General features: G+C 36.9%; 1 protein-coding gene across 2 annotated transcripts in view; it reads left to right on the top strand.

Annotated features, from left to right (window-relative positions):
- HDX (highly divergent homeobox) overlaps nucleotides 1–22,438 on the top strand; it is a 352,007-nt gene that overhangs the window by 43,647 nt on the left and 285,922 nt on the right. For both annotated transcript variants that reach the window (XM_012519830.3, XM_058292275.1), the window contains one exon: nucleotides 13,415–14,530. In XM_012519830.3, coding sequence (XP_012375284.1) covers nucleotides 13,415–14,530 — 1,116 coding nt within the window. The remainder of the gene's footprint in view (nucleotides 1–13,414; nucleotides 14,531–22,438) is intronic.

Below are 22,438 nucleotides of genomic sequence, written 5' to 3'. Positions count from 1 at the left end.
AAACAATACTACTTTTTAAGATAGATCTTTAAGTATATATTTACTTGTTTCTATAAATAACAACACTAAAACCTTTGCAGAGTAAACATATCTTTAAAAAATTCCAGTCCTTTGAATGATTGAGTACCTTTCAGATTAGGTATTAATTAATCCTGAATTAATTTAGGTATACCAGCCTAAAATGACATCAGTAAAAGAAATATTTACGAAGGGCCTACTCTATGCCTTGTACACTTTCTTATTGTATTAGGATTTTTCATCAGGCATTTCCTAGCCATTTTGTGAATACCTCCTCCTCTTTCTAAGTAAAATACATGCATAATTGTAATGGGTTGGCAAATAAAAGAATTACCAAGGGGGTATATGTTCCTTTATCACAACCATAGTAATAAAAATTAGAGGTATTACCCATTGTGAATATAAATGAAAAGATGATAGAGAAGAGGCAAGAGTTAAATCTAACAGAAATAGTCACGTATTTTATTGAGTGAATAGATCTTTTTATGTTTGTTTGAAAATGCTACAGATTCTCCTGGTGTGAAACTTTAGTGATTTAAAATTAGCAGCTTTTTTATCGTTGGCATTCATTTGATTAATTGGAGAAAGAGAAAGAACATTTGTTTTTAGGTTTATTTTTCCTATTCAATGTTTTTTCAAAGTATTTAAAGATAAGTCTCTTGATAAGCAGAATTCTTTGAAGAATGTATTTCTTAAAGAATAAAGGATATATTCAACTTCAAATTATGCCACCAATTTCACAGGAAAATATCCAGGATATCTGTTTATTTGCTAGCATCAATTACCACACTCAGATTTTATAGGAAGTATACATATTTCTTATGGATAATTCTAAATGCCATGCTCAAAATACCTTTACTGAAGCTTAGAGAAAAATGGTTAATTGCCTTTGCAAAAGTCATGTAAAAATGTGTAATATTTCAGGTTGATGAAATTTGCATTTGTAAGTGAAAGCTCTTTTTTCATCCTGCAGTGATTTCATTGTGTTCTTTTCCCTTTTCACTTTCCATTACTGGAAAGTGAAAAGCTTTTGTGGGCAGCTGCATTGTACATTAACTTTCATATTTCCAATTTATTATTGAACTCTTTCCCTAATGATTTACTTGTTTGTGCTTAATTATTGAAGGTACTGAAATTTATGCTTATGTTCTAAATGGAATGAAAATATAAATCATACAATGAGAATGAAAGTAAATTCTATAATGTAAAATTTAAGAATGCAAATTCTAGAATGTAAAATTACAAGTAAAATGATATATAAGTATAAAGAATTTTGCAAATTAGACTCATTTTATCCAATCCAAAAAGGTATAAATTGTACAAAAATTCAATCTTTCTCATCTAAACTTTAACATAATTTGGTGACTTTTCCAATCACAGGAGAAGGGAGCTCTTTATAGACATCTCTCCACACTCCACCCCACCCTGTACTTTGCTACATCTATATATTCTACTTGAAAAAGACCTTTCTTTATTAATTTAACATTGAATTTTTCTTAAAAGAACCCAAGTCCCACTGCACAAAGAATTTAATCTCAATGTAAAGAGAACTTTAAGAGATTCAATCATCCAAAAGAGAATAAATATAGCGCAGGAAGGGGTCAGGAAAATGGTGAAGGAAATACAGAGAAGGAGAAGAGTTTTAGAGAGTGAATTTCTAAGAGAGAGCTGAAGAGAATTTATGGATCCAAGACCTGGTCACTCAAGTATCTTTAATTTACTTTTATTTTATCTACTATTTCTTTGTTAATTCCTAAATCCGCATTTTCATCAGATTTCAATTTCATTTGACCCATTTTTTCCCTTTCACTAATGAGGTATGAGCCCCTGATGCTAATGACTATGCTTGTGAGCTGATAAACCTAAAATAAGAACAAGGCCTAGAGCAACATTGTGCCTGGGAATTTCCTCCTGTCAGCCTTCATGTTACTCAAATGTGGCCAGTCTCGAAGCCAAACTCAGCATGTAAATGCAATGCCTTCCCCCCAGCGTGGGACATGACACCCGGGGATGAGCCTCCCTGGCACCGAGGGACCACTGTCAACTACCAACTGATGATGCAACTGGAAAATGACCTTATACGGAAGGTTCAATGAGGATCAGCAGAATATCCCTGTCTACATAAAATAACATGACTTTAAAATGCTGTTTGACCTAAAGTAAGGGGGAAATGGAAAGGAGAAATGAGTTTATATGGCTACGAGTTTCTAAAAAAGAGTCTGGAGGCTGGCAGAAGGATTGCCCTCATGCACAACTGAGCAGAGTCAGAGAGACAGATAAAGCAGATACAACCCCCAGATATTGGTTCCTTTGAGGGCTAAAGAGACCCATGGGAGTTATGGTCATGGCCGATGGGGTTAACTACCAAGGCAGATGGCCCCTCTTTGGAAATGGTGTTTATGTGTGATGAATCTGGACTCAGATGGGATCTCCCTTCATAAGACTTTCATGCTAATGTGCTGGAGGTGCAGTTAATGTTGGGGTTTAAGATATATTTAGGGGATTTGAATCTCTGGACTGACAATGTGATAGCCAGGTCCTGAGCCTCAACAGACTCCAGCACCTACAATCTGATCTATTGGACTTACCACACTCAGCTAAGATGGAGTTAGTTGAAGAAGGACAACCACCACACCATGGAGCCTAGAGTGATTACAACTGAAAATGGGAGGATTGCATCCAGCATCCATGTGGAATCTGAGCCTCCTCTTGACATAGAGGTGCAATGGACACAACCAATCCAATGTCCACATAGAAGAGGTGGCATTGGATTGGAAAAGTGGACATGGTGGACGATGGGTATGGGGAAAGGCAGGAAGAGATGAGAGGTGGAGGCGTCTTTGGGACATGGAGCTGCCCTGGATGGTGCTTCAGAGGTAATCACCGGACATTGTAAATCCTCACAGGGCCCACTGGATGGAATGGAGGAGAGTATGGGCCATGATGTGAACCATTGTCTATGAGGTGCAGAGGTGCCCAAAGATGTACTTACCAAATCCAATGGATGTGTCATGATGATGGGAACGAGTGTTGTTGGGGGGGGGAGAGGGGGAGTGGGAGGGTGGGGTTGAATGGGACCTCACATATATATTTTTAATGTAATATTATTACAAAGTCAATAAAAAAAATACAGAAAAAAAAATAAATAAATAAATAATTTATAACTGATAAAAACATTAGTAAATTTTGTATCCTGTAACTGAAGTAAATTTTAGTAAAAATTAATTCAGCCATTGGGAAACCTCAGGCAATAAATTTCAACTATTTTCAACATTTATAATGGTAATACACAAGTATATACCTTATACTTTTCTTCAACATCTCTTTTCATGTGTGTTTCCTTTCTTCATCTTTTTAGTGAGCTGTTAGTTTTTGGGTTCGGTGCTACATAGTACCTGCTGACAGCAACCTGTATTCCTAACACTCCCTTAAATTTTGTTCCTTCAGTTGCAGATTTGGAAAGCATATTTGTTAAAATTGTATTTTTGTGATGGTTAGGCTATTGTGTGAACTTGGACTTGTAATTGTGCCCACTTGTTTGGTCAAGCAAGCATTGAGCTAACTGTAATACATAGGCATATATAGACTTTAGTCACCATCGACTTTACTGCAGTGGTAAATCATAAATAGCTAGTTATAATTACATCAATCAGAGAGATTGCCATCAGCAATGAGTGACGCTTAACCCAATTAGTTGAATGCCTTAAAAGGGGAAGTGATTCCAGCATTGAGAAGCATTTCCCAGCTCATCTTTGGACAGCCAACATCTCCCAGAACTCATCAAGATGTGACAAAACTGATAGAGCATCCACCTATGATATAGAAGATACAGTGTTCAAACCCAGGGCCTCCTGGCCCATGTGGTGAGCTGACCCACAGGTAGTGCTGCTGCATGCAAGGAGTGCCATGCCACACAGGGGTGTCCCCTGCATAGGGGAGCCCCACAAGCAAGGAGTGTGCCCTGCGAGGAGAGCCATCCTGTGCAAAAAAAGCACAGCCTGCCTAGGAGTGGTGCTTCACACATGGAGAGCTGATGCAGAAAGATGGTGCAACAAGAAAAGAGACACAGATTACGAGTGCCACTGAGAATGCCAGCGGACAGAGAAGAACACACTGTGAATGGACACAAGAGAGTAGACAAAAGGGGGGGAGGGGTAAGGAGAGGGAAATAAATTAAAAAATTAAAAAACTAAAAAATGAAAAAAGAGAAAGTGTAGGCTTGATCACAGGCTACTGCATTCTTAAAAAAACAAAAACAGAAACAGAAAAAAACCTCCATTGGACTTTCATTGCAGCCCCTAATTGCACCTTGCCTGCAGAACCTGGACTTGTGCATCCCCATGACTGTGTGAGAGACTCTTGTAGAATCACAAACTACTGACAGATAACTCTTGCTGATTCTGTTTCCCTAGAGAACCCTAATACAGCTTGGTACTGGGAGTGGTTCTTGAGGAACTGTCTTAAACATGGGGTGTCTGAGGTCTAAGTTTTGCAATTGTCTCCCTACTTTAATTGGACTCAAGTGTACTTATGACTCCCTTTCCAGTAACAAAGAGGGGCTGCTAACAGTCCATGGCACAAGTTTGCAATCAATATATACAAAATAACATCACTGGATTCCCCTATTTCCACACTTATAAGAAGCAAGGATCTGGCTTAGTATTTCAATACCTTAATAGTTTTGTGGAGTCAAGTGGTATAATGATTTTGGCTGGCTCCTCCTAGATACTATGGATAATGTTACAAAAGAAAGAGACAAGTTAAAGTCTTCAAATTTGAAAATTAAACACTGACTGAATGGTACAAAAGTTTCTATGTGTGCTCTGAAAGAAAATCTTGTCTCCTGTAGCCACAGGATCAAAATATCTGAGAACCAAAGTCAGGCACTCATTATATGAGTAGCAGAGTTACAAAGGAAACTAAAATCTCAACCCTGCAGGGTTTCTACAGTTAACATGAAACCATTGATTGGAGAAGAGTGGAATCCAGAGAATTGGAATGGAGACGTATGGGATGATGATGATATTGATGGAGACACTGGACCTTGAATTTTGCTGAGACTTTACCAGATAAGCCTTCCATGTCCTGCCCTATCCAGACCACACCTTGTCAACCTTGTATCATCCAGCCTACAGCCTGCCCCAGGGAGTCTGAAACAACTTTTAGCCCTGAGGTGGGTACTAGCCAAACTGAAGACTGCCCTGCCCAGTCTCTGGGCAGCTCCGGGGAGTCTGGACCTCCTTCCAGTCCTGAGGCACATACCAACCAAACCAGCATGCACTGCCAAGCCTCCAGTCTGCCCTGATGAAACTGCCTTCCAACCACTGCCTGAAGATATTAATCCTGTCTCTCAAGAAGAAAATTCAAGGGAATGCCCTGAGGTCAGTAGCGTGCAAAGCATTTCTAATCCTTACCCACCTCCAACACCTCTCTTGTCTTCCAGACCTATTACTAGATTAAAATCACAACAAGCCCCGAAAGGTGAAATACAAAGTATGACCCATGAGGAAGTAAGGTATACTCAGAAAGAACTGCATGAATTTTCCAACATATATAGACAGAAATCAGGGGACTATGTGTGGGAATGGATACTAAGAGTATGGATAATGGTGTAAGGAATATAAAATTGGATCAGGGTGAATTTATTGCTATGGACCTCCTAAGCAGAAATTCTGGATTCAATGCTGTAGTTCAAGGAGTTAGAAAGGGTTTAACAGTTTGTTTGTGTGGCTGATTGAAACATGGGCCAAAAGATGACCTAGCATGTCTGAGGTTGAGATGCCAGATTTTCTCTGATACTTAGCAGAAGAGGGAATTCAAAGCCTTAGGGAGATTGGAATGCTAGAATGGATTTACCATCTGAGAGCTGCCCACCCACCCCAGGACTGTCCAGAGAACATACCTTTAAACAGGACTGTGAGGAATAAATTTGTAAGACTAACTCCATCTTCCCTGAAGTGTTTTGTGGTAGCTCTTCCCTATAGTCCAGATATTACTGTAGGGAGGGCTGTGATGGAATTAGAATCTTTGTGGTAAAAGTCAAGTATAGGCAGTTAATCACCAAAGTGAAAGATGGGCATGGCTACTGCAATGATAGGCAGATTCAAAAAAGCACTCAAAATAGTCTGAGTAGTGTAGAGTTACGGCATTGGTTAATACATCTTGGGGTACCTAGCAGTGAAATAGATGGACAGCCTACTAAATCTCTACTGGAGATGTATAAACAGAAAAGTTCAAAGGTCTAGTCAGTGAAACCCTAATGCAAAATACAGATGCAGAGAATCATGGCCCCTTAATTCCCAGACTTCAGACAGTTTACAGACCTAGAGCACCTTGAATTAGGAGGAGGCCAGGTCTCCTTGGGAAAGGATCCTGTAATACTGCCCAAAATTTATAGTGTTAATCTTCCTTCCACCTTTCTGCAAGGAGATCTATGGCCTTTTACCAGAGTAACTGTGCATTGGGTAAAAGGAAATGAACAGATATTTCAGGCATTATTAGATAGACACTTGCTTAGAAGTGACATTAATTCCAGGAGACCAAAATATCACTGTGGTCCACTGGTTAGATTACTGATGGAAGTCAGTGATTAATGGAGTTTTAGCTCAGGTCCATCTCACAGTTGGTCCAGTGGATCCCCAGACCCATTCTGTGGTTATTTCCCCATCTCTAGAATGCATAATTGGAATAGACATATGCAGTAACTGGCAGAATACCCATATTGAATCCCTGACTACAGGACTGAGGGCTATTACCATTGGAAAGGCCAAGTGGAAAGCCACTAAAACTGCCCTTACCTAGAAAAATGGTAAACCAAAAGCAATACTGGATTCCTGGAGGGGTTGCAGAAATTAGTGCCACCGTCAAGGATTTGAAGGATGCAGGGGTGGTGATTCCCAACACATACCCATTCAACTCTCCTATTTGGCCTGTACGGAAAACAGATGGGTCTTGGAAGATGACAGTAGATTATCATAAACTTAACCAGATGGTGACTCCAATTGCAGCTGCTGTCCCAGATGTGGCATCATTGCTTGACCAAATCAACATGTCCCCTGATACCTGGTATGCAACTGTTGATTTGATAAATGCTTTTTTTCTCAATTGCTATTAGTAAGGACCACCAGAAACAGTTTGCATTCAACTGGCAAGACTAGCATTGTAACTTCACTGTCCTGCCCAAAGTGTATATCAGCTCTCCAGACCTATGTCGTAATATTATCCACAGCTATCTTGATCATCTCTCCCTCACATAAGACATCACACTGGTCCATTATATTGATGATATCATATTGATAGGACATAGTGAGTAGGAAGGAGCAAAGATAGACTTATTAGTAAGGCATTTGTGTGAGAGAGAATGGGAGATAAATCCAACTAAAATACAAGGTCCTTCTACCTCAGTAAAATTTCTAGGTTTCCAGTGGTGTTGGGCATGTTGATATATCCCTTCTAAAGGATAAGCTGTTGCATCTGGCTCCTTTAAGGACCAAAAAAGAGGCACAATGCTTATTTGGTCTCTTTGGATTTTGGAGAGAACACATTCCTCATTTAGGTATGCTGCTCTCGCCCATTTACATGGTGACCAAAAAAGCTGCTAGTTTTGATTGGGGACTGGAACAAGAAGAGGCTCTGCATCAGGTCCAGGCTGCTGTGCAAGCTGCACTACCACTTGGGCCATATGATCCAGCAGATCCAATGGTGCTGGAAGTTTCAGTGGCAAATAGAGATGCTGTTTGAAGAATTTGGCAGGCCCCTATAGGAGAATCACAACACATAACCTTGGGATTTTGAAGCAAAGCCCTGCCATCTTCTACAGATAACTACTCCCTTGTTTGAGAAACAGCTTTTGGCCTGCTAATGGACCTTAGTAGGGACTGAACACTTAATCCTGAGCCATCAAGTTACCATGAGGCCTGAGTTGCCTATCATGAACTGGGTACTGTCTGACCAACCAAACCATAAAGTTGGGCATGCACAGTAGCACTCCATAATAAAGTGGAAGTGGTATACACAAGATTGGGCTTGAGCAGGTCCTGAAGGTATGAGTAAATTACATGAGGAAGTAGCCCATGTTATGGGCTACCATGTTACCTGCCATGTTACCTTCTTTTGACCAGCACACAGCTTTGGCCTCTTGGGTAGTCCCTTATAATCAGTTGACAGAGGAAAAGAAAATTCGGACCTGGTTTAAAGATGGTTCTGCACGATATGTAGGTACTACCTGAAAGTGGACAGTGGCAGCATTGAAGCCCCTTTCTGGGATATCCTTGAAGAACAAATCCTTCTGGTGCGCAGAATTTTGACCAGTGCACCTTGTTGTTCATTTTGCTTGGAAGAAGAAATGGAGAGAGGTATGTTTGTACACTGATTCATGGGCTGTTGCCAATGGTTTGGCTGGATGGTCATGGAGTTGAAAGGAACATGATTAGAAAATTGATGACAAAGAGGTCTGGGGAAGAGGTATGTGGATTGACCTTTCTGAGTGGGCAAAAAACATGAAAATTTTTGCACCCCATGTGAATGCTCAAGAGAGGGTAACTTCAGCAGAGAAAGATTTTAATAATCAAATGGATAAGATGACCCACCCTGTGGCTAATGCTCAGTCTCTTTCCCCAACAACTCCTGCCATTGCCCAGTGGGCTCAAGAACAAAATGACAATGGTGGTAGAGTTGGAGGTCATTCATGGGCTCAGCAACATGGATTTCCCCTTACCAAGGCCGACTTGGCTGCAGCCACTGCTGCCTATTCTGCCAGCAGCAGAGACCCACACTCAGTCCCCAATATGACACCATTCCTCGAATGACCAGCCTGCTATGGTGGCAGGTTGACTACATTGGACCAATTCCACCATGGAAGGGGCAGCGATTTGTTTTAACTGGAATAGACACTTACCCTGGATATGGGTTTACATTTCCTGCATGCAATTCTTCTTCCAAAACTACCATCCATGGACTTACTGAATGTCTTATCTACCACCATGGCATTGCACACAGCATGGCTTCTGATCAAAGAACCCATTTCACAGCAAATGATGTGCAGGAATGGGCACATGCCCATGGAATTTACTAGTTTTACCATGTTCCCCATCACCCTGATGCAGCTGGACTGATACAGTGGTAGAATGGCCTTTTGAAGACTCAGTTACAGCACCAACTAGGTGGCAATACCTTGCAGGGCTGGAGCAGTGTTCTCCAGGAGGCTGTGTATGCCTTAAATCAGCATCCACTCTATGGTGCTGATTCTCCCTTTACCAGGATCCATGGGTCCAGGAGTCTAGGGGTGGAAATAGGGGTGGCACCACTCATTATTACTATTACCCCTAGTGTCACTATTACCCCTAGTGACTCACTAGGACAATTTTTGCTTCCTGTCCCTGCAACCTCAAACTCTGCTTGTCTAGAGGTTTTACTCTCAAAAGGAGAAGTGCTTTCACCAAGGAACACAATGATTCCATTGAATGGAAGTTAAAATTACCACCTGGCCACTTTGGGCTCCTCATACTTCTAAATCAACGGTCAAATAAAGGAATTACTGTATTGGCTGGGGTGATTGATCCTGACTTTCCAGGGGAAATAGGACTGCATCTACATAATGGGGGTAAATAGAATTTGCCTGGAATACAGGAGATCCTCTAGGGCATCTCCTAGTACTTCCTTTTTCTATGATTAAAGTCAATGGAAAATTACAACAACACAATCCAAGCAGAATAACAGTGGTCCATAATCTTCAGGAATAAATGTTTGGTTCACCCCACCAGGCAAACAACCATGGCCAGCTGAAGTGCATGCTGAGGGTAATGGAAACATGGAATGGGTAGTGGCAGAGTGTAGTGATAAATATGAACTTGAACCACATGACCCATTACAGAAATGAGAACTATAATGGTCATGAATCTTTCTTCCTTGTTTCATTATGATGATGATTGTATATGTACACAAAACAAATTTGTCTTCTTCCCCAATCTTTTCCTTATCATATAACAAGTTGTATCCATTTAATGTCATAATATTTGATTATGTCAAGTTTGAGAGTGACTATTACCCACGAATTTGCACCATATTCTGTATAGAATTAGTGCATTTCTGGTTGTATGAAGGAGAGTTGAACATTGTTAGGTGGTAATATAAATATTTATGCATGTTTGTTATTGTTTTTACTTAGATACTAAGTATGGGTTAAGGTAATGTACATGGCTGCCCAGTTGACAAGGGGTGGACTGTGATAGTTAGGCTATTGTGTCAACTCAGCCAGGTAATTGTGCCTGGTTGTTTGGTCAAGCAAGCACTAGGCTAACTGTAATAAAGGGGCATTTATGGACTTCAGTCACCATTGATAAATCAGTGGTAAATCATTGATAATTACATTAATCATGGAGATTGCCATAAGCAATGAGTGATGCTTGACCTAATCAGTTCAATGCCCTAAAAGGGGAAGTGATTCCAGCATTGAGAGAGAATTTCCCAGCTTGTCTTTGGACAGTCAGTCTCTCCCAGAACTCATCAAGATTTGACTTTGATTGCATTCCGTTTGCAGCCTGCCTGTGGACCCTGGACTTGTGCATCTCCATGGTTGCATGAGAGACTCTTAGAGAATCACATACTATTGACAGATATCTCTTGCTAATTTTGTTTCCCTAGAAAACTCTGACTAACACAGTATTAAATTAGAGAAAGCAGGGTTTAAGATAAGGGACAATTCTATTTGTATAGTACATGGATTTTATGACTTGTATGTTAGCTGTGTTCTGGATAAGTGAGGTTGCTAGGATAGCTGAGTTTCATATGATATGGTATTCTGTAGTTTACTTTTTGATGTGTAGATAATATAAATATTTGGTAAACTAGTATTTCATAAGTCATAAATTTGTGATGAACTAATTTCTTAAGTTAAGGTAGGTATTGTGTAATTAGACCATAGTATTTTAACTGTTTGCTTTTTAGAAGTACGGCTCAGAACTCTCTTCCAAAACTAATAGTTATTGAATCAAAATTTTAGCAATTTCACTATGCTTTTCCATTGAAATTTTTAATGTAATGCTTATATTTTTGTAAAAAAATTATAAACAGGCTTATCATGTTTCCCACATGTTCTTTTCTCATTTGAAAAATATACTTTTAAACATTTTGGTGTTTCTCTCCTGCATTATTGGTCCATGATATTTGTATTCATTTGTTCCTCTGCTTATAATCCTCACTTCTGCTGTTTAGTGAAAAATTCCCACAGCCTCATGTGTAACAACATGGGGCATCAAAGCTTCTGGAGCATTGTCTTTTTGGGAGACATACTAATTATAAACGTAAATGGCCAACAAAGGTGATTATTTCAGAAATGTCATGCCACTACCTCTGGTATAGTGTAAGAAACATTGCTTCAAGTTCAGGTAGGATTGATTTTGAGGTGTTGCCTTGTCATTTGTTCACAGGGTAATTTTAAACAAATACTTAATCTTTCTGCATCTCAGTTTCTTCATTTGTATAATTAGAAAAATAACACCTAACTCAGGAGCTAATTTATATGGAGAACACATAATTGAAGTTCAATAAGTGTTAGTTCTTATTTATAGCAATGTTCATTAATAAAGTTTATAAATAAACATTGAAAATTGGCTATTTATGCAGTGTCTACAAAACATATCCTATGAAAGTTAACCAAATACAACCTGCACCATGTTTGTGCAAGCCTAGTTCATTAAATATTTTTACTTATTCATTTATCCATTTATTGTTATACTTGATAGATTGATGTGTTTTGGTAGTTTATAATATGGCATGCATTATGCAATAATTTTAAAGTTTGTTAATCATATCATAGAATGCAATATTTTTGTTGCCCATTTCAAGAACCATGATTCAGTGTAATAATACTAAGGCAATTATAGTAAATTACATATATAAAAAATACATATAAAAATTACATATATAAAAAATTACATATAGTAAAATACATATTTTATAATCAAATCCTAAGTACCAACTGCTAGTTCTATTTTTTTAATCAATAACACTTATTCTGTATAAAAGTAATATTTACTATGTAAAATTTGGAATGTTGAGAATAATGTAAAGAAGAAAATAACTATCATAAATTAATGACAACTGAGAAAAATTTTTGCAACTTTTAAGAAAGTGTTACTATCTTTAATAGGTAAATTGCTCTTAGAAATCAATTTTAAAAGACAAATATATATAAATGCCCCCAATATAAAATGCGTATATGTAATGGATAGGCAGATCTATCAAATAATATAGTAATCATAGAAATTCAAAATGAAAAAGCAATTACATGCTTTTTATTAACTTTTGGACTATTAAAGACTACTAAAATATAATGAAAACATTGGTGAGGTTGTGGGTAAACCAGGATTCTTTTTTTTTTTGTTGTTGTTGTGAAACATTTATTTTATTTTATTTTTTTTTTAATTAATTTTTTTTTATTGACTTTGTAATAATGTTACATTAAAAATATATATGTGAGGTCCCATTCATCCCCACCCCCCCCACCCCCCCTCTCCCCCCCCAACAACACTCGTTTCCATCATCATGACACATCCATTGGATTTGGTAAGTACATCTTTGGGCACCTCTGCACCTTATAGACAATGGTCCACATCATGGCCCCCACTCTCCTCCATTCCATCCAGTGGGCCCTATGAGGATTTACAATGTCCGGTGATTACCTCTGAGGCACCATCCAGGGCAGCTCCATGTCCCAAAGACGCCTCCATCTCTCATCTCCTCCTGCCCTTCCCCATACCCATCGTCCACCATGTCCACTTTTCCCAATTCCATGCCACCTCTTCTATGTGGACATTGGATTGTAAACCAGGATTCTTAAACTCTTGTAGGCACTTGAAAGTATTTATCAAAAGTCTAGGAGTTTTTTTCTAGTATTGAATGCCCATGGAACAACAACACAAAGATAAATGTACAATGATTTGTATTACAATGTGCTTTATAGTAAATATACATTAGTTTACCAATACTGTGAACATTTTCCAGTGTTATTAAATATCCTATACGGTGAACATCATTGTGTATAAGTTTTGTCTACATCTTTGATTTTTTAGGATAAATTCCCCAAAAATTGTTTTACTAGGTCAAGAGTTATAAACATTTTTATGGTTCTTACTAAATGTTAATTAGATGAGTCTTGAGGAGGACAGGAGCAATAGTACACTGTGTTCTCAGAGTTCCTAGATTCCTATGACATATTCTATGACTCGGGATCACCTTTTTACCTTATATTTAATTTTCACATTACCTTATCTTTTTCTTTTATTTTTGAGTAGGCCTTTGTTCTATGACAAACAAGAATATAATTAATCACTTAGAATTTTTTTTTCTTGGTTTGTTGCTAAGATTTTCTTCATAATATCATTTTTTGTCTTTCCAGACGTGGGTTGGCAATAAGAGAAGAAAAATGAGTAGTAAGAATTCTGAAGCAGGAACAGCAACACAGGGAACTGTTTCTGGTACCTCTTTGGCAGCTCCAGACATTATAGTGAGAAATGTGGTCAATATTGCTCAACCTTCAAACCAACAGTCTTCTTGGACATCTGCCAACAATGATGTTATTGTGACTGGTATATACGGTCCAGCAAGTTCATCAAGTAGGAAAGGGACAACTAAGCATACAAATACACAAATTACAGACACATGTAAAATCCCTATACAGAAAACTGCCAGTAACAATGAGACAGAGTTTCAGTTGCACATTCCTGTTCAAAGACAAGTAGCACACTGTAAAAATGCCTCCCTACTCCTAGGTGAAAAAACAATTATTTTGTCGAGACAGACAAGTGTGCTAAATGCTGGAAACTCAGTATATAACCACACAAAGAAAAACTATGGAAGCTCTTCAGTGCAAGCTTCTGAAATGACAGTACCTCCGAAGCCATCTGTGTGCCACCGATCATGCAAAATTGAACCAGTTGGGAGTCAAAGGTCATATAAACCTGAACACACTGGTCTGGTATCACATAACTTATGTGGGCAGAAACCAACTATTAGAGACCCTTACTGTAGAACACAAAACTTGGAAATCCGTGAAGTATTTTCTTTGGCAGTTAGTGACTACCCTCAGAGGATTCTGGGAGGAAATGCTCCACCGAAGCTTAGCTCAGCAGAAGGAACTTGTTTGTCCATTGCAATGGAGACTGGAGATGCTGATGATGAGTATGCCAGAGAGGAAGAGTTGGCATCGATGGGAGCACAGATACCAAACTACTCAAGGTTTTATGAAAGTGGCAGTTCCCTTCAGGCTGAGAACCAAAGTACAACTTTATCTGGACCAGGAAGAAATATGCCAAATTCACAAATGGTCAATATTAGAGAACTGTCAGGCAATGTATTTTATCAAAACAGAGACTATCACTTGGCACCACGGACCTCTTTACATACAGCATCTAGTACAATGTACACTAATACAAATCCATCACGGAATAATTTTTCTCCGCATTTCACATCATCAAACCAGTTGAGATTATCACAAAACCAAAACAATTACCAGGTAATGTGTAAGTTTATTTTATAAAGATTTTAAAAAGCTGTGTTTGGTTTAAAAAGTTATGTTGGTGTCCAGTAATACTTAATTCATATTTTGAAGTAATTTGAGATTTTATCTTCATACTGGTAGTTTGGGATCAACTGTTGGAAGAATTGTGTATTTTCTTTGTTGTATTTAAAACTGATTAGTTTTTTCACTGAATATAGTCATTTTTGTAACATGATAAATTTTCACTGTCATTTAAGTGATTTTGTTCAGGAAATGGTAACCATATGGGAAGTGTGGCATTTCTCATCATAAAAATAGGATTAAATTGGATAGGCCCATTTTCTTAAATATAAATTATTCTTGTAATGGCTTTTACTTGCAATTTTGGGAGATGCCACTAGATGAGTGGTATCTTCTCTGGGTACAGAGCTGGACAAATCAAACATTTCTCTTGGTGCTGATGGCTGAGCTGTCAGTGTCTGAAGTAATTCAGCCAACAGTTTTTTCTGAAAATAAATGTTTTATTAAAACTTTAGGTGAAGCATTTACCAAATAACCTTTTTAAAAGAAGTGGTGGTGTATATATATATATATTTATGTATATAAAGATTTATTTTATTTATATCTACCCCTCAATGTGTGCACTCTCTGCTTGTCTTCTATTTAGCAGCCACTGGGAACTGAACCAGGGAGCAACCATGTGGGAGGGAGATGCCCAATGGCTTGAGCCACCTCCACTCCCTATAAAATAGTCTTTTAACAAATGATTCTAGGAAAATATGCTATCCAGAGTAAGAAATCAATTTTAGACTTGGGCACAAAATAGTTACTATTTCTTTACTTTTTCACATATTGAATTATTTTTGCCTCAAATAATCTCTGTAACAATGAGATATAAACCTACCTTTGAACATCTCTTATGGTCATATTAATATTAATATGTAATATTTTCTCTGAAAAATCTACTTCAGAGAATTTGAATAGTAAGGAATTGGCACATTCTCTGCTACTGTTTAGACCCTTTAATCTGTTCAACCACATACTTAAGGCCTATCCCAATTTAAGATGCTTCTAGTTGTTCTCAAACAATTTTAAGAAACCAATTTCCCATTACTCTCTCCATCATACAACTCCCTGCCTCAAAATGAGAAATGAAAATTTAATCAATAATATAGTATAGTAATTATTCTTCCGATCCCTGGTACAAACAGAAAAAGAACATGATACCATCATTAGTAAGCATTTCTTATTTAGAATCTACTTAATTTTCTGTATTTGATCCTTAAATCATACTTAAAGTAACAAACTCCATTTCATTCACCTGCTACTCTTTTGTATTACTTTATCCCTTTAGTGTTGTTTTTTTATAATAGTAGTGAAAACATTCACCATTTACTGAGAACTTATCATATGCAAGTTTCTATTAAATACTTTATAACCCTGAAAATTTTCATACCATTCTGGATAGATAAATATTTTATCCATATTTTATTTAGAAAGCTAGTAAATGACAGAACCAAGATTAGAATTTAGGACTGTTACATATCATTTTTTTCCTTCACCATACATACAGTCTGACTATATCAACTGTATTAGAATATTGGGAAGCATGAGAGTGCAGTTTCATTTTTAATTTTTCATAATCTCTTCAATCACTTATGGATCATTTAACTTCTAATTTGACCTTCATATTCTCTATATTTGGGGGGGATAGAACATTAAAGGAACCAAATTTGTTTTTATTTTTAAAGAATTTTTGAATGCAATAAAACTTAGCATCTAGACTTTGAGTAGTATTCTCCGTATGGAAAGGCAGTCAGACAATTTAGAGAATGGGTTTAAAGCCCGGTAGAACTAGATTCAAATCCAGACTGAAACTTTCTGCTTATATGACCTCAGACAAGTGGCTTCACCTCTCTGTGCATCAGTTTCTGCATTTGTATAATGTGCTTAATAAAACCTACTTTACAGAAATGCTATGAATATGATATATCAATCTGCATAAGTTACCTTGTAACTTCCTTGACATGTAAATTTTCTTTTACATATAACCTCATTACTGAACAATTTATGAAATTGTCCAATTTTTGAACTTGTCCAGGTCTCCTTTGCATTCCGTGTTTTACTCAAATATTTCCGAGCCCAAAATTATCTCAGGCAATTGAGGAAGAAATAGCTTAAAGTGCTGGCCAGAAGAAAAGCAGGGGAGCAGCTTTTACTCTCATCATAATCCATCTACTAAAACCTCTTGTGTTCCTATTTATATTGTACCAGACATCTTGATGTCAACTTTAGCTGAGATACTATTGTGAAAAGTGCAGAGAAACCTTGGGGCATCATTTGGCACCACCTTTTCTTTTAAATTGAGGTTTGGAGAAACCCAGGAAGCCTGGGGAATTGTAGTCGATGAAGGTTAGATTCCAAGGTTTTAAATGAAGCTGTATGAACAACTGTTGGATTAGGACCTAGAAGAATAGAACCTATATATGTCCTTCTTTGCAACTTTTTCATTATAAAACTGTAAACAAGCAAGCAATTTTCTCATTTCTGCCCCTGGAACTGTATAGCAGATTTCTGCCTCCTCTCTAACATACCAGGAATCTTAAGACCAAGGTCCCTTTCCTAGAAGATAGTGTAGTTCAACACTCTAGAAAAAATGAAAACTTGTTGAAGAAATCCTAGAGGATGCTGATAAATTGAAATAGACTCTGTTATGGAGCCTTTGGAATATCATATGGAGGGCTGAAGTGCCAGAAAACTAAAAGGAGGTTACTATTACAGTATAACAACCCAGTTCTATTTTGAAAACTTTCCAGGTTAAACTCACTCTCTTGGGGTCAGTTTGCAACCACATTTTTTTCAAAGTGCCATTCACTTGTCATATTACCTCTATGTCAGACTACCTGTTTATCACAAACATGGTGTGATGATTAAGGATCAGTAATTAGGGAAGCCGACTTGGCCCAGTGGTTTGGGCGTCCATCTACCACATGGGAGGTCCGTGCTTCAAACCCCGGGCCTTCTTGGCCCATGTGGAGCTGTCCCAGGAGTGCCGTGCCACGCAGGAGTGTCCCCCGTGTAGGGGAGCCCCATGCGCAAGGAATGCACCCGTAAGGAGAGCCACCCAGCTCGAAAGAAAGTGCATCCTGCCTAAGAACGGCACCGCCCACATGGAGAGCTGACACAACAAGATGACGCAACAAAAAGAAACACAGATTCCCAAGAAACACAGATTCCCATGCCACTGACAACAACAGAAGTGGACAAAGAAGACGACGCAGCAAATAGACACAGAGAACAGACAACTGGGGCGGGGTGGGGGGGGAGGAAGAAGGGGAGAGAAATAAATAAATCTTTAAAAAAAATAAAGATCAGTAATTAGTGGTCATCTTTGGGACTATATTGGAACTACTTTCTCCTATCTTATGGATTTCCTAAAGACGTATTAGAAGTAATGGACTCTGAATTGCCTTAAAAGGTTTATTATAAGTACATAATACTCCCATAAGTTTAATATGCTTTGGTAGTGCCCTTCAACTTTCTTCAGTATATGTGGGTATCAGTGTTCGTTTAAATAAACATGGAAGTTTATAATTACAGAAACTTTGAATCATGACTTCCTAAACCACCCCAACTAGCATTTTTACCTGAGGAAAATGATAGCTAGTAAGATTAAATGACTTGGCCAAAATAACTCTTAAACCAGTGCTCAAATAAAAAATTAGTAGTAATCTCTGTTGAGTGGGTGGAGTCAATTTGGATCTTTTTTTTTGCCAGCTTTATTGATATATAATTTATATTATAAAATTCACCCATTAAAATAGTATAATTCAGTGGTCCTTAAATATATTCATAATTGTTTAAGTAACACCACAATATAAGCTTAAAACATTTCATCACCTCACTAAAAGACCACATACCCATTGATTGGCTCACCATCCCCATGCTGCTGTAGCCCTAGGCAACAACTAATTTACTTTCTGACTCTATTCATTTGTCTATCCTGGACATTTCATATGAATGGACTCATACTATATATGGCCTACTTCTTTCAATTAACAATGTTTACAAAATTTATAATTCATCATGTAGTAGACATTTGAGTTGTTTCTACATTTTGGAAAGCATAATAATACTTTTAAAAAGAATTATGCTACTTTTAACATTCATGCAAATGTTTTTGTTTAGACATGTGCTTTCAGTTCCCTAGGGTATAAAACTGGGGGAGAAATAGTTGGTCCATATGGTAACTCAAAGCTTAATATTTTCGAGGATCTGTAAAACTGTTTTCCAAATTGGATACAACATTTTACATTCCTTTCAGTAATGTATGTGGGTTACAATTTTCCACATCCTGGATAAAACTTGTCACTGTCTGTCTTTTTTACTGTAGCTACCCTCAGGTGTGAAATGGTGTCTGGTGCTGGTTTTGATATACATTTCCGTAATGACAAAGATGTTGAACATTTTTTCATGTGCTTATTAGCTAATTGTATATTTTATATGGAGAAATGTCTATTCAAATCTTTTGTCCATTTTTAAAACAGTTTTATTGAGATATTCACAATTGTCCATTTTTTTAAACTTTATTTCAGCTTCAGAAAATAAAGACAAAAGGCAGTTTAACAAATTATGGAAGAATTACTTTAAAAATCATGTACATTTATTTAATCTTAAAAACAAATTCAATAGTTTTTCCAGTGTTCTGAAAGATGAGTAAATGAGCACAGATTAGTTAAATGACATGACCAAAGTCTCCTTGTTAATGAAGAATTTTAAAAAAGCGTTATCATATTCACATCTCATAAAACAAAACTGCATATTCAGTTTATTGATCTTTAGCATTGATTATAGTAACTTCTTTGCCTTTGGTACAAAAATATTGCAATATTATTGTTAACTATAGTTTATAAGTTACATTGGTTGTATTTTCCCCATGTATCACCATATTCTTGACACTTTGGAATATAGGAAAATTGTTGTCTTTGTATTATTAACCACAATCCTCACCTACCACCAAAATCATTATATTTTACAGTCCCTAGTTTATTCTCTGTCTTTCACTTAACATTAACCTCCCTAGGCTACCCCCTTTCAATCACAGTAACATTTCAAAACCAATGTTGTAGGTTATACCCATTATAATGTGTAACCATCAACTCTATCTATTTCCACATATTACAATCAACTTTATTAATCATTGTGCATACATTGTGTGTCAGCTCCCTCTTCTCAAATTGCATCTTGTTTCCTACTAACTTTTACTCTGTAGGATAACTCCATAGGTTTACTCATCATATTTAGATTGTATCAGTGAGACTATACAATATTTGTCCTTTTGTGTCTGGCTTATTTCATTCAACATAATATTCTCAAGGTTCATCCATGTAATCATACACACCTCAAGTTCATTTCTTCTTACTGCTTAATAGTATTACATCATATTTATATATCACATTTTGCTTATCCAGTTATCAGTTGAAGTACACTTAAGTTATTTCCATCATTTAGCAATTGTGAAGAATGCCACTATGAACATCTCTGTGCAAATATGTGTTCACACCCCTTGCTTTCAGTTCTTCTTTATATGTGACTAGTAATGAGTGGGATTGCTGGATCACGTGGCAGTTGTACATTTGGCTGCATGAGGAAACACTAAATTCCTCTTCCACAGAGCCTGCACCATTCTACATCCCACCAAAGGTGAAAGATTGTTACTATTTCTCTGCATCCCCTCCAGTACTTGTAGTTTTCTTTTCTGTTAATAATGGCCATTCTGAAAGGCTCAAAATGATTTTCACGTAGCAGCTTTGACCTGCATTTCTCTAATTGCTAAAGATGGTGAGCATCTTTTCGTGTACTTTTTGGCCATTGGTAATTTCCCTTTGGAAAATATTCCATGTAAGACTATTTTGCTTATTTTTTTTAAATTGGGAGGCTTGTCTACTGTTGAGTTGTGTAATCTCTTTATATAAAGAGGAAATCAAATCCTTTGAAGATATTTGGTTTCAGAAGATTTTCTATCATTAAGGAGGATTCCTTTTCACCTTAACGAAGTCACTTGAAACACAAAAATATGTAATTTTGAGGTGCTCCCATTTATCTGTTTTTTTCTCTCATTTATAGTGCATTGGGTATAAGGTTTAAGCAACCACCACTTTCGACAAAATATTTAGGGAGTTCCCCTATATTTTCTTATAGGAGTTTTATGGTTTTAGACTTTATATTTAGGTCCTTGATGCATTTTGAGTTAATTTTTGTGTAAGATGTAAGATAAGGATCCTCCTCCTCCTTTTTTTTTAGCTTTGTCTATAGAGCTCTCCCAGCACCATTTGTTGAATAACCTGTTCTTACCCAGTTGGGTGGGTTTGATAACCTAGTCAAAAATCACATGATCACAGATGTGGAAGTCTATTTCTGTACTCTCTTTTTATTTCCATTGGTCAAACTGTCTATCTTTATGCCAGTACCATGCTGTTTTACCACTGTTGTTTAGTGATTTGATTAGAAGTGTGGAAGTGAGAGTCCTCAAATTTCATTCTTCTTTTTAAAAATATTTTGGCTATTTAAGGGCCCTCACTCTTCCACATAGATGTGATAATTGTTTTTTTCCCCATTTCTGTAATAAAGGCTGTTGGGATTTTTTTGTTTTGTTTTGTTTTTGCCTGTTGTTTACTCATTTGTTTTTGCTCATTTGCTTGTTTTGCTTTTGCTCGTTGTCTGCTTGTTGTTTGTTTAGTGGTTTTTGCTCATTTGTTCATTTTCTGCTTGTTTATGCTCATTATCTGCTTGCTGTTTTTTTTAACAAATCAATTTTATTTATACATATTAATAAACATACAATTCATCTAAAGTGTACAATAATGTTATCTGATAAAATTACATAAATGTGCACTTATCGCCTCAATCATTATTAGGGCATTTTCATTGTTTCAGTAATAATAATAAACAAAAACAGACACAAACAAACAAGAAAATTCCTCACCTCTCAATCTCTCTATGCTTCCCACACTGTACTTAGCTTCAGTTTCTGGCTGTTCTATCCAAAATGTATAATCAATGGCTTTCAGTACAATCACAATATTGTACATTCATCATGTCAAAAATTTTAGAACAAGTTTGTTCTTCCAAAAAAAAAAAAACTCCACACCACTTAGCATTCCTTCCTCAGATCTATATAACTACTATCTATTTTCATCTTTATAAATTGATTTATATTTACATTTTATATAAATGGAGTCATACAACATGTAGTATACTGTGTCTGGTCTCCTTCACGTAGAATAATTTAGGGTTTATTTGTCTGATATTAACATTTTTACTATTAACTTATATTTGTTCAGCTTCAAAGAAAAATGGTCTTATATCTGAAATTCTACCCATATTCATATTTCATATACTATATCTACATTTCACATAATATATTTAGCTCATAGTTGAGCAGTCATACAGTATTTGCCCCTTTGTTTCACTCAATGTAATGTTCTCCAAGTTCATCCATGTTGTCATATGCTTCATGATTTCTTTTTTTCTTACTGCTGCATAATATTCCATTTTGTGTATACTCACAATTTGTTTATCTACTGACCAGGTGATGGTCACCTGGGTTATTTCCAAATTTGGCTATAGTGAATAATGCTGCTATGAATATTTGTGTGCAAATATCTATTCGTGTCACTGCTCTCAGCTCTTCTGAATATATAGCTAACAATGATATTGCCAGATACCATGGAAAATCTATATTCAACTTTCTTAGGAAGTGCAAAACTGTCCTCCACAGTGGCTGGGCCATTCTTCATTCCCATCAACAGTGGATAAGCATTCCTAGCTCTCCAGATCCTCTCCAACATTTACAGTTTTCTGACTTTTTAATAGCGGCAAGTCTAATAAGTGTGAAATGAAATCTCATTGTACTTTCAATTT

The sequence above is a fragment of the Dasypus novemcinctus genome, chromosome X, assembly GCF_030445035.2.
Source record: "Dasypus novemcinctus isolate mDasNov1 chromosome X, mDasNov1.1.hap2, whole genome shotgun sequence".
Taxonomy (NCBI): Eukaryota; Metazoa; Chordata; class Mammalia; order Cingulata; family Dasypodidae; genus Dasypus; species Dasypus novemcinctus.
Note: the sequence above shows the minus strand (reverse complement) of the source record. Positions and strands in the feature narration are given on the sequence as shown.